This window comes from Aotus nancymaae, unplaced genomic scaffold, assembly GCF_030222135.1.
Source record: "Aotus nancymaae isolate 86718 unplaced genomic scaffold, 86718_ANA_hifiasm-v0.15.2.pri h1tg000036l, whole genome shotgun sequence".
NCBI lineage: Eukaryota > Metazoa > Chordata > Mammalia > Primates > Aotidae > Aotus > Aotus nancymaae.
Genome location: NW_026988450.1, coordinates 39,813,247 through 39,826,359, shown reverse-complemented (window position 1 = coordinate 39,826,359; position 13,113 = coordinate 39,813,247). Strand labels below are relative to the sequence as shown.

At 38.4% G+C, this 13,113-nt stretch overlaps 2 protein-coding genes across 2 annotated transcripts in view; both read right to left on the bottom strand.

Moving 5' to 3' along the window:
* SLC26A7 (solute carrier family 26 member 7) overlaps positions 1-13,113 on the bottom strand; it is a 207,323-nt gene that overhangs the window by 170,183 nt on the left and 24,027 nt on the right. The gene's annotated exons all lie outside the window — the stretch shown is intronic.
* LRRC69 (leucine rich repeat containing 69) overlaps positions 12,110-13,113 on the bottom strand; it is a 102,333-nt gene continuing 101,329 nt past the window's right edge. Inside the window, 1 exon segment of the mRNA XM_021675786.2 lies at positions 12,110-12,220. Coding sequence (XP_021531461.2) covers positions 12,110-12,220 — 111 coding nt within the window.

Genomic DNA, 13,113 nt, shown 5'->3' with positions numbered 1-13,113 from the left:
CTTTGCTATCTGAGACTACAACATCTAAGGAAATAACTGTTCACTTGTTAAAACTGCATGTAAGACTAGTCTAAAAGAAGAATTAAATTTGTAGAGGAACAGCAATGAAATCATAGTCATCCGATGATATAAGGATATAATTCATTCCTCATCAGAATGCATGCCTTTGCTTGTATTTTTCTTTCCAATGGCATGCTGAGCATTTCCACTAATGTCCAGTTAGCATCCTTAATTTCTCATGTCTATCGTAAAATCAAACTCATCCTTTCCCATCACATCCAGACCCCCTTTGCAAATCTCTTACCTTGCTACTTGGCACCCGCATTCTTTTTTTTTTGGAGATGGAGTCTCGCTTTGTTGCCCAAGCTGGAGTGCAGTAGCACAATCTTGGCTCACTGCCACTTCTGCCTGCCTCCCAGGTTCAAGAGATTCTCCTGCCTCAGCCTCCTGAGTAGCTGGGATTACAGGCATCTGCCACCATGCCCAGATAAGTTTTTGTATTTTAGTAGAGACAGGGTTTCACTGTGTTGCCCAGGCTGGTCTTGAAATTCTGACCTCGTGATCCGCCCACCTCCCTGGGATTACAGGCATGAGCCACCATGCCCAGACTACATTCTTCCAAATACCCAGATAAGACCCAGATAAGATAGAAAGCTCCAAGCTATCCATGTTTCCACCCTCTCCTTTGCTCTTTAATGTATAGTAAGTTGATTCTGTCTCTAAGATAAAGGTCTTCTAAATCTATTTCATGTTCAGTTCCCACTGCCGTAATCTCAACTGTCATTTAGTGTACTCATGCAGACCAGTTTTATAAACTCAATTTGGTCTTTTTTCTCCTTGCTTGCTTGTACCCTCTTATCTTCCGCACTGTTGTCATCACCTTTTGCCATTCTCTGTTGTGTAGTATTGAGTATATGCAAAGCATAAGCTTCTAGAAATTCAAGGTCTTCCATGACATCTATTACAAACATTGACTGAACATGTACTATGATGCCAGGCCATGTGCTTTTCATAAATTGATTCATTTAATATTTATAACAACCCCCTGAGAAGGGACTGTTTTGGTTTTTTTTTTTATGTTACAGGTAGAGAGGTCACTGATAGAGGCCCTGAGAAGTGAGGAAACTTGCTTCTGATCCCACTGTGGTAAATACAGGAAACTAAGCAAAATGTGCCAGGAACCATCAGGGAGAAACCATGTTCCAATTAGAGGGAACTGCATAGAAAACCCCAGGTGGGGACAGCATGGGAACTTCAGAGCAATGAAAGAAAGAAGGTTGGAGGAAATTGAGCTTAAGTAATGAGTGGCGAGAGGTGAGAAGAGGGAAGAGGTTAAAAAAAAAAGTTAAATCACAAAGTGCTTATGAGGCAAGTCAAGGAGTTGTCTAGAACATAACTGGCACCCAACAAATGTTTCTATGTATGCTTTTGTTCATAGTGGCTTATTCATATTAAACAAAAATTGGACAAGCCCAAGTTGGAGAATGGATGAACAAAGTATATTATAATTATATTATGGAATACTATTCAGTAACAAAAAAGAACAAAATCATGATATATGCAACAATATGGATGAATCTTGAAACCATTATACTAAGTGGAAAAAAAGCCTTACAGAAAAGAATACAAACTGTATGATTCCTTTCACAGGAAGTTCTCAAACAGGCAAAATCTACGGTGGAAAAAAAATCAGAAAAATGATTGCTTGTCAAGGGTGAAGGGGAAGCATGAAATTCACCAGAAAGCAGGGTTGCCAGATGAATTTTGAATTTTAGATAAACAAAGAATTTTTTAGTACAAATGTGTCCCATGCAATATTTATGACATTATTACATAAAAAGGCATCCATTGTTTGCTAACATTCATATTTACCAGGGCATCCTATATTTTTATTTGTAAATTACAGCAACCTTACAGGGAAGGGACATGAGAACATTTTTGGGGGTGGTGGCAATGCTCCATATCTTGATAAAGGTTTGGGAAAGCATTTGCCAAAGTCTTATAAATTTGTGCATAAGAATGTTCATGTAAAAAAGATAAAAAGATAAGTATTTAAATCTAGTTAGTGATATGCACACTGAAATATTAGAAGGGAAATATACTGATGTTTTCAACTTCAAAATGCATAAAAAAGAAGATTGATGACTGAATAGAGGAATAAACAGCTATTTAATAAGGTAAATATAATAAAATGTTAATTATAGAACCTAGGTGGTAGGCATATGGGTGTTCATTGCAAAGTTCTTCCAACTTTTCTTTATGTTTGAAAATTTTCATAATAAAATGTTAGAGGGAAAAATTCCTGCCCTACCCTCATGGAGTTTACACTATAGTGGAGTAAGACAGACAATAAATAAATAAGTAAATTGTAGAGTGAAATAGAAGGTGTTGAGGAATGAGAAACATAAGTGAAGGGCCTTTGTGCATGTTGGGGTGGGCATCATAATTTTAAATACGGTGGCTAGAGAGGGACTTCCTAAAGGTTGTGGGAAATGAGCCAGAAGATCTGAGGGAACAGGGATCCAGCAGAGGAAATAGAATGTGGAGAGTGAGACTGGCAAGATTCGAACAGGAAAGAGCCTGGTCTGACATTTTAAAGGAATCCCTTTCTGGTCATGGTGCTAGGGACAGATAAAAGCTCTTTGAAGCTTTGTCCATCCACTGCTAAGTTTGAATAACATCTTCCTTATGAGAAGTAGCAATGAATATTTGTTGGATGAGCAATTAGAAACATAAAACGAAAATCTTTCAATGAGATATGGATATTTTCTTCCTTGAGGTAGTACTTTCTTTTTCAAACCGTTACTTACTTGAATGAGGCATTTTAATTGTTCAGTTTTAAAACATTTTAAATGCACTTTTTTGTCCTCTGTTTGGAAAGATAAAATAATAAACCACAAGTAACCCCCAGTGTCTTCAGTCACACCAGAAAGAAATCACAGGCTTTGGTTAAAATTAAAGTGACTGGAGGCTTTTTCTAATTTTACTAGGGGAGGGATGGCCATGATCCAGCTTCCCTACTTTCCAATACACTCACTTTCTTCCTCTCTCTTCAAATATGTATCAAATTACTTACAGAAATAAAAGCCAGTAACTTCCCATAAAGTGGTCCTTGCGAAGCTCCTGGCCCATGCAGCCCCTGCCCGAGGCTGTCTGCCTACAACTCATGATCCAGGCTTAATACCAACCAGCTTGCTCACTTTCCATCTGCGTGATATTGATGAGCCCCACCTCACTTAAGGCCCAAACACCTGCCTTTGAATGTGTCAGAACTCTCAGCTGCCCATGGATGGCCTGAATCCAAGAGATTCTAGATCTTTTGTCTTCCCCATCCCACCTTCTAAAGCAGCCTTGCTCTTCTAGTTTTTGTAGCTCATTTTCTCACTCGCCAACACCCATGTTTACTATTGTTTTGCCGTATTAACCATCTTCACTCATTCCAACGATGCATCTAGAAACAAGGCACCTGTCTCCCATCAGCTCAGCTGATTTCTCTAGCCCCTCACAGCACTGATTCCAATGAGACTAGGACCTTTTAAAAGGCCCCTCTTAAATTCTGGTATGCCATGGCTGCTCTATGAGTCGCCAGATTCCTTTCGAACTTTAGGTCAGGAAGTTGCATGCAGTTTGGAGCCCTGTGGCCTACAGAAAGCTCCCAAAGTACCAGCAGTGAATTTGCAGCTTAAGCTGCCTAGGGACATTCTCAAGGCCACGAGGCAAAACAGTTGTTTAGCAAGAGCAAGTGACTTCCAGCCACTTATTTTCTAATAGCTGCAGTCCATAAAATAACCTAGACAACAAGGAATATGCAGAAATATTTTATGAAGACATACCAATGAGAGTTTCAAATGTTATTCTGGAGATGTTAGAAGCTTCCTCAAATGAAAAAATTAAGTCCAGCTTCATTAAAAACTTTCTTGGTATTCTCCATCAATAAATATGTTAAGAAAGAAAACAATGCTTTTTAATATAAAAGTCCTAAAATAGGTAACATACACAATAGTTTATTGCTTTCATTATAGAAAAATAATATCAATATTTTAGTTTTAGCAACTCTTTATCCACTGGATTCAACTAACCATTGTGAAACGTTGTTAGAAATATTGAGTAATTAAATGAGAAAATCCATTTTGATTGCATTTACAAATAGGATACACAAATATAAAGAATCAGAGACCATACTTAAATTACTCTTAATAACTGAGGACATAAATATAATTCATTAATAATCCTAAAATAACATATATTCTTCTGTTTGAAGCTACTTCCCCATAACATAGATGTTAAGAGTTTATAACAAACAGTAAAAGAGACTTCAGTTTCTCCATCTTACTCTCTTTCTGAGGCAAATGTGAGTGAAAAACAAAAATTCCAAAGAGCAGCCACAGAAGAGACAATAAGAGGAGAAAAACTGAAGCTAGATAATTCACAAAAAGTTATTTCTCCGGTTGCTTTAACTTCATCAGAATAAAAAAGTTGGTGGTAATTGTTAGAAAATAGTTTGCAGTTTCAGATCCCAAAAAGAGAGTTTCAGATGGATTATACATGGACAAGATAACCACACTATCATACACAAACACATACATGTATAGGTGGAGCGAGATTGACTGTTTCAAATTTAATTAGTCAGTGATTCAGAACAGGAGTTGACCCCAAGGGCAGAAGCAGATGCATCCTTCCAGAGTCTGGTTACCATGGTGACACTCAATACATGACCATGTAACCCGTAACACTAAATTTCCGACCATCAGAGTCATGGATTTATTTTAGCACGCATTTAGCCTGGGCTTTTAGCTTTTCAAATATTCAACTGGTTCCTATTCATTATATCTGTAGGAGTCACTCATTCACTTGCTTCAGATCGCTGATCAAATATTACCTTATTGGATTCAGGCCCTATATAAAAAGTACTCCCACAATTCTCTATTTTCTGGATCATCTTTTACTTCTCACCAAAGTACTTATCATTATATTGTTAGCCCATTGTTTATTTTTTATTTCCCTCAACACATGGTTTTGAGAAGAAGATTTTGTTTACGTAGAAGAAGATTCAATTAAAGGGATGGGGTAAAGGACTGGACTTCAGGCATATAGTTCCAAGAGGCAGAAGCAGCCAATCTAGCCCAACCCTTCACAGAGTACCAGTCAGAGGAGGAGCAGCTGGACTGGGGGTAAGTCACTGATGACTTCTGAAAGGCCAGTTGCCATGGCATGGCGGGACAAAAACCAAGTTGCGGTACCTTGGAATACGACAAGGATAGGAGTAGAAAGGAGAAGTTAGGGAGCCAATATTTTCTTTTGTGTCACCTGAGATAAATATATGGATAGAATTTTCTCTTCAAGACCAAGATGGCACATACATTGTAGCTGAGATGATAGGGTTAAAATGGTAAACAAAACACTTTTCTGGGAGGTGGCTTACTAGAAGCAGCATGGTTCAGAGGGCTCCCGTCAAAAAAAAAAAAAAACAAAAAAAAAAACATAAAAGGCATGTGAATCCTTCACTGGCAACAAAGGTATCCAGATTCTCTCATCAAAATTGACCAGAAGGCTGGCAGGACCCAAGGAGAGAAGGAAGAGCAGTTTGTGCGGCAGCCCACCTGAGAGCCACACAGGGAAGCGGAATCCCATCCCCCCAGAGAAGGGAGGTAGTGAGTGAGTATGCTACTCAGTCAGGGAGACCGTGCTTTTTCCATGGAACTGTGCAACTCACAGATTGGAAGATCCCACTCACAAACCCATGCCACAGGAGCCTAGCGTCCCAACCCTGGAACGCGAAGATTCTTATAACCTCACAGCTGGAATCTGTTTAAGCCTAACAACTCCCAGGAGGAGGAGCAACCAGCACCTGTTGCCACTGCCTGCTGTTGTCTAAGCCGCTTGAGCTCCTTGGGGGAGGAGCAGCAGTCAGCACTGGGACTCACAACTGCCTAACATGCTAAGCTCCCTAGGTGGGGGAAGGGCGACACCCATTTCTATAGCTCCAGCTGTGCTTTTTTCCTTCTGGAGCCAGGGAAGCTGGATGGCTTTGTCCCAAGGCTTGTCCGCACAGTCCAGCCCACTGGTTGTAGGGCTGTGGCAGTCTGTGGTCAGAATGCCTCTTCAGGTCTAACCCTGACCCATCCTTCCTCAGTGGGCGGGGCTTCCCTGGAGGATCTCCAATACCTCCAGCCAGAGGCTCAGGGACAGAATTCAGATCTTCCTGGGCCTGAGCCCCTAGAGGGAGGGGTGTTTGCAGTCTCTAATGACCAGCAGACTTAGCCTCTCCTCCTGGCAGTTCTGAGGAATCTGGGCAACTTAAATGAATGGGTTTCCCCACAGCAAAACACACCCTCTCCACCAAGGGACAAAGTACTTTGTTAAATGGATCCTGCTCCCTGTGCCACCAAACTGGGTGAGACCCTCCAACAGGAGTTGTCAGACATGCTATACAGGAACAATCCTACTGGCATCAGGGGTTGGTGACCCTCGGGGTCAGAGGTCCCAGAAGAAGGAGGAGGCACCCACCTTTGGTTCTCTCCAGCCTCCTTGAGTGACCTCTCCAGGCATGGGAGTGAATCAGATAAATAGGGCCTGAAGTTAACCCCCAGTCAACTGCAGCAGCCCTACAGAAGAGAGACTTGACTACTGAAAGAAAAACAAACAAGCAGAAAGTGACAATAGCAGCATTTACAACAACAAGTCATCTCCCACAAAAACCCCATCCAAGAGTCAGCAGCTTCAAAACTGAAACTAGACAAACTCACAAAGATGAGAATCAATGAAAAAATGCTGAAAACTCAAAGGCCAGAGTGCCCATTCTCCTCCAAATGATTGCAACGTCTCTCCATCAAGGGCACAGAACTGGAAGGAGGATCAGATGGATGAATTGACAAAAGTAGGCTTCAGAAGATGAGTAATAAAAAACTACAATGAGCTAAAGAAGCATGTTCTAACCCACTACAAAGAAGCTAAGAACCTTGATAAAAGGTTATAGGAATTACTAACTAGAATAACCAGTTCAGAGAGGACATAAACAACCTGATGGAGCTAAAAAACACAACACAAGAACTTCTTGAAGCATGCATAACTACCAACAGCCAAATCGACCAAGCAGAAGAAAGGATATCAGAGTTTGAAGACCACCTTACTAATATAACACATGCAGGCAAGAATAGAGAAAAAAGAATAAAAAGGAATGAATAATGCCTTCAAGAAATATGAGGCTTCATAAAAACACCGAACCTATGATTGATTTGAGTACCGGAAGGAGACGGGGAGAATGGAAACAAGCTGGAAAACACACTTCAGAATATTATCCAGGAGAACTTCCCCAACCTAGCAACACAGGCCAACGTGTAAATACAGGAAATACAGAGAACACCATTGAGATACTCCACGAGAAGATTAACCCCAAGACACATAATCATCAGATTCTCCAAGGTCGAAGGAGAAACTGTTAAGGGCAGCCAGAGAGAAAGGCCAGGTCACCTTACAAAGGGAAGTCCATCAGTTCTTTAAAGCCAATGAGAATAAGGAGACAATGTACCAGAATCTCTGGAACACAGCTAAAGCAGTGTTAAGAGGGAAATTTATAGCACTAACTTCCCACATCAGAAAGCTAGAAAGATCTCAAATCGGCACCCTAACATCACAATTAAAAGAGCTAGAGAGGCAAAGGCAAACTAATCCGAAAGCTAGCAGAAGACAAGAAATAACTAAGATCAGAGAAGAATTGAAAGAGATAGAGACATGAAAAACCCTTCAAAAAAATCAATGAATCCAGGAGCTGATTTTTTTAAAAAATTAAAAAAGCAAATAGACCACTAGCTAGGCTAATAAAGAAGAAGAGAGAAAAGAATCAAATATACACAATAAAAATAATAAAGGGGATATCACCACTGACCCCACAGAAATACAAACTATAATTAGAGAATATTATAAACACCTATACACAAATAAAATAGTCTATAAGAATTTGATAAACTCCTGGATGTATACACCCTACCAAGACTAAACCAGAAAGAAGTTGAATCCGTGAATAGACCAATGACAAGCTCTGAAATTGAAGCAGTAATTAAGAGCCTACCAACCAAAAAAAATCCATGACCAAATGGATTCACAGCTGAATTCTACCAAAAATACAAAGAGGAGCTGGTATCATTCCTTCAGAAACTATTCCAAACAATTGACAAGGAGGAAATCCTCCCTCATTTTATAAAGCCAGCATCATTTTTATACCAAAACCAGGAAGAGACACAACAAAAAAAGAAAACTTCAGCAATAACCCTGATGAACACTGATGCGAAAATCATCAATAAAATACTGGCAAAATGAATCCAGCAGCACATCAAAAAACTTATCCACCATGATCAAATCAGCTTCATCCCTGGGATGCAAGGCTGGTTCAATAAACATATCAATAAACAAATGCAAATCAATAAACATAATCCATCACATAAACAGAACCAATGGAAAAAACCACATGATTATCTCAATAGATGCAGAAAAGGCCTTTGGTAAAATTCAACATCTCTTCATGTTAAAAACTCTCAATAAACTAGATATTCATGAAACATATCTCAAAATAATAAGAGCTATTTATGACAAACCCACAGCAAATTATCATATTGAATAAGCAAAAGCTGGAAGCATTTCCTTTGAAAACTGGTACAAGACAAGGACGCCCTCTCTCACCCCTCCTATTCAACATAGTATTAGAAGTTCTGACCAGGGCAATCAAGAAAAAAGAAAGAAAAGAAAAGAAAGAGAGAGAAAGAAAGGGTATTCTAGGAAGAGAGGAAGTCAAGTTGTCTCTGTTGGTAGATGACATGATTTTATATTTAGAAAACCCCATCATCTCAGCCCAAAAACTTCTTGAACTGACAAGCAACTTCAAGAAAGTCTCAGGATACAAAACCAATGCGCAAAAATCACAAGCATTCCTATACACCAATAATAGGCAAGCAGAGAGCCAAATCATGAGTCAATTCCCATTCATAATGGCTACAAAGAGAATAAAATACCTAGGAATACAACTTACAAGGGACATGAAGGGCCTCTTCAAGGAGAATTACAAACCACTGTTCAAGGAAAAAAGAGAGGACATAAACAAATGGAAAAACATTCCATCCTCATGAACAGGAAGAATCAAAATCATGAAAATGGCCATACTACCTAAAGTAATTTATAGATTTGATGCTATTCCCATCAAACTACCATTGACATTTTTCACAGAATTATAAAAACAATTTTAATTTCATATGGAATCACAGAAGACCCTGTACAGCCAAGACAATCCTAAACAAAAAGAACAAAACTACAGGCATCACGCTACCTGACTTCAAACAATACTACAAGGCTACAGTTATCAAAACAGCATGGTACTGGTACTAAAACAGACATATAGAACACTGGAGCAGAACAGAGACCTCAGAAATAACACCACACATCTACAACCATCTGATCTTCGACAAACCTGACAAAAACAAGCAATGGAGCGAGATCTCTTATTCAGTAAGTGGTGCTGGGAAAACTGGGTAGCCATATGCAGAAAACTAAAACTGAACCCCTTCCTGACACCTTATACAAAAATTAACTCAAGATAAATTAAAAACTAAATGTAAAACCCCAAACCATAAAAACCTTAGAAAAAAGCCAAGCCAGTACAATTCAGAACATAGGCATGGGCAAGGACTTCATAACTAAAACACCAAAAGCAAGTGCAACAAAAGCCAAAATTCACAAACAGGATCTAATTAAACTAAAGAGCTTCTGCATAGCAAAAGTAACTATTATCAGAGTAAACAGGCAACCTACAGAATGGGAAGTAATTTTTGTAATCTATCCACCTCACAAAGGGCTAATATCCAGAATTTACAAGGAACTTAAACAAATTTACAAGAAAAAGACTAACAATCCATCAGAAAGTGGGCAAAGGATATGAACAGACACTTAAAAGAAGACATTTATGTGGCCAATAAACATATGAAGAAAAGCTCAATATCAGTGATCATCAGATAAATGCAAATCAAAACCACAATGAGATACCATCTCACGCCACTTAGAATGGCAACTATTAAAAAGTCAGGAAATAATAGATGCTGGCAAGGGTCCGGAAAATCGGAATGCTTTTACACTGTTAGTGAGAAAGTAAGTTAGTTCAACCACTGTGGAAGACAGTGTGGTGATTCCTCTTGGATCTAGAACCTAAAATACCATCTAACCCAGCAATCCCATTACTGGGTATATACCCAAAGGAATATAAATCATTTTACTATAAAGACACATGCACAGGTATGTTTATTGCAGCACTATTTACAATAGCAAAGACATGCAACCAACCAAAATGCCCATCAGTGATAGACTGGATAAAGAAAATGTGGCACATATACATCATGCAATACTATGCAGCCATAAAATGAATAAGATCATGTCCTCTGCAGGGACATGGATGAAGCTGGAAACCATCATTCTCAGCAAACTAACACAGGAACAGAAAACCAAACACCACATGTTCTCACTCATAAGTGGGAGTTGAACATTGAGAACACATGGACACAGAGAGGGGAACATTACACACCAGGGCCTGTTGGGGATAGAGGATGAGGGGAGGGAACTTAGAGGATGGATCAATAGGTGCAGGAAACCACCATGGTACACGTATACCTATGTAACAAACCTGCATGATCTGCACATGTATCCTGGGTTTTTTTTGTTTTCGAAGAAATAAAGAAAAAAAAGTGAAAATACTTTTTCTACAGCTTAGGTTATAAGAAATTATTTTCCTAATCAAAATCAATTTACTGAGCAATTTTCCCTCAATAAGCATACATACTTTACCCCTGTAATACATTTTTGATGAGCTCCTATGTCTTTTATTTGTACTTGGTTTTTTATTTTTGTTAAAAATGCATTCTTGTTTAATGGAGCCTTTAGAAAGTTACCTTGAGGCCCCATCTCTGTCTCAGTGGGGCCTGAACTTTGCTCTCTGGAGTTGAGGATCTCTTTGCTGTGCTTCATTGATTTTATTTCTCAGTTATGCCAGAGGCAACTCTGATGCATAAAGAACCTGCACTAAACTCATAAAAGGCCTTGCTAGGAAGGTAACCTGATAGTAACTACCTGGAAGATGAGACTCCACTCAGCTTTCCACCAGAAGAATCACAGGTAGTGACAAGAAGAAATAGATTTCTGGTCGGTTTTAAATATAAATTATAATCACATTTCTTACTTTTCTGAACATGCAGCAGCTTTTTCTGAGTCTATCCTGTGGTTCTCAAGCTTGAGCACGCAAAGAGATCACGTGGAGGGTTTGTTAAAATAGCGATTGCTGGGCCACACTCTCAAAGTTTCTAATTCAGTGGTTCTGGGGTGGGGCCAGATAATTTTTATTTCTAATATGTTCTCAATTGATGTGGATGGTGCTGAATAGAACACACTTTCAAGAAGTACTGGTCTGTGCAAAGTGTACCATATATTTTCATAACTTATTTTTCTACTTTTCTGTTGTCCTTCAAAGAAAATGAGCCAAATTATCATTTCAGCATTACTGCCTCAACAGTTTATCATGTAAAAAATTGTTTTAAAAAGAGAAAAAAAAATTAAAAACAGTCACAAAGTGATATTAGGAGTTACCAAACCTGACTTTTCAGGTTTCTTCTCATTTTTTGTGTGGTCAATAGATAATAGTGCCTCAGATGAAATCACATAAATGTAACATGATTATCTAGCACTAAACAGTGATTCCTCTTCAATGGCAAAACATTCATAAAATAAATACTTTTCCCCATCAAAGTCTCTCAATACTCATCTAGAAAAAGGGGAGTGGTGGTCATAAAACAGTAGGAAGAAATAACTCACTTGCCACACAGATCTTATTTTTCCTTTTTTTATTTTTTATTTTTAAGCCAATAAAAAAAAAAAGCACAACTAGAATCTAAACAAGCTAAAGGCAGACTATAGTGATTAAATTGAGAATATTATAATAGAATTATTTTTCTTCCTTTATTTAATGCCTTGTCAAAGGGAACAGACACAGCATGGTATCCTAAGTAGGGCATAATCTGACTGTGTTTGCAGAGCTGACAGGGCAAGTCGAGTGAGGCTGTGAATGAGCACCTCACCTGTTCTACACCCAAGCAATTCCAAAGAGGTTAAGGTCATGCTGAGTAAAACATTTGTAAGAACAAACTAATACTTGGACAGGCACCAGTTGCAGATTCTTGCTTATCTTCCAGTCCTAAAAAGTAAAGATTAAAAATAAAACTACCTCTCTCTAGTTTCAAAACGTTTTCACCACCCCAGAAGAACAACCTATATCCATGAAATTCACCCCAAATAATTAAATCCCCTGTTAACCACTAGTCTACTTTCTGTCTTGATGAATTTGCCTATTCTGGCTATTTTATATAAAAGGAATATTCCAATAAAAATTTTAAAAAGGCAGTGTTCAATAAATATTTTTGATTAAAATAAATATTCGCTTTCTCAGAGGTTTCAGAACATTGATTTTTAAAGGACACACTATTCTATTTATGCTTGAGTTGCTCTTTTCTCACACATAAAAACACAAACAACTAGCTAAGAAAGTCATGCTCAAATGCTAAACAAAACTCAAATGATGGAAGACTACGTGTGCTTTTATTCAAACATATCATTATGTAGTCTAACCATAAAGTGTTAGAAATGAAGGTGAAAGAAATGATACAGAATCTACATGAACCTGACCTTTGTCCTTCAGGTGTATTAAATTGATCAATCAGCAAATATTTACTGAACTTCCTAATGGGCATCTTGGTTTTACCTGCCCAGCATGCAGTTCCCATGGAAATTAATCTTCCTAAAATTCTTTGTTTACTGTCTGCACTATTCATTAAGATATTCACTGGCTGGGTCTCAGGCAGGTTCCCTAATACATGAATTAAATTTTTGTACATCAAATATCTCTGATCTTACTTCTCAGTGTACAAAATAAGCAATCAAAAACCCTGTTAGCTAATTTAGTTTACATGTATTGACAATTTATGTTTGAAATAATGGTAACTTGGAAAACTTAACATTTCTATGTTTTATAATCATCTTCTGAAATCAACACAGCTCTCAGTGAGAGAATCCAAAAGAGTCTCACAACTG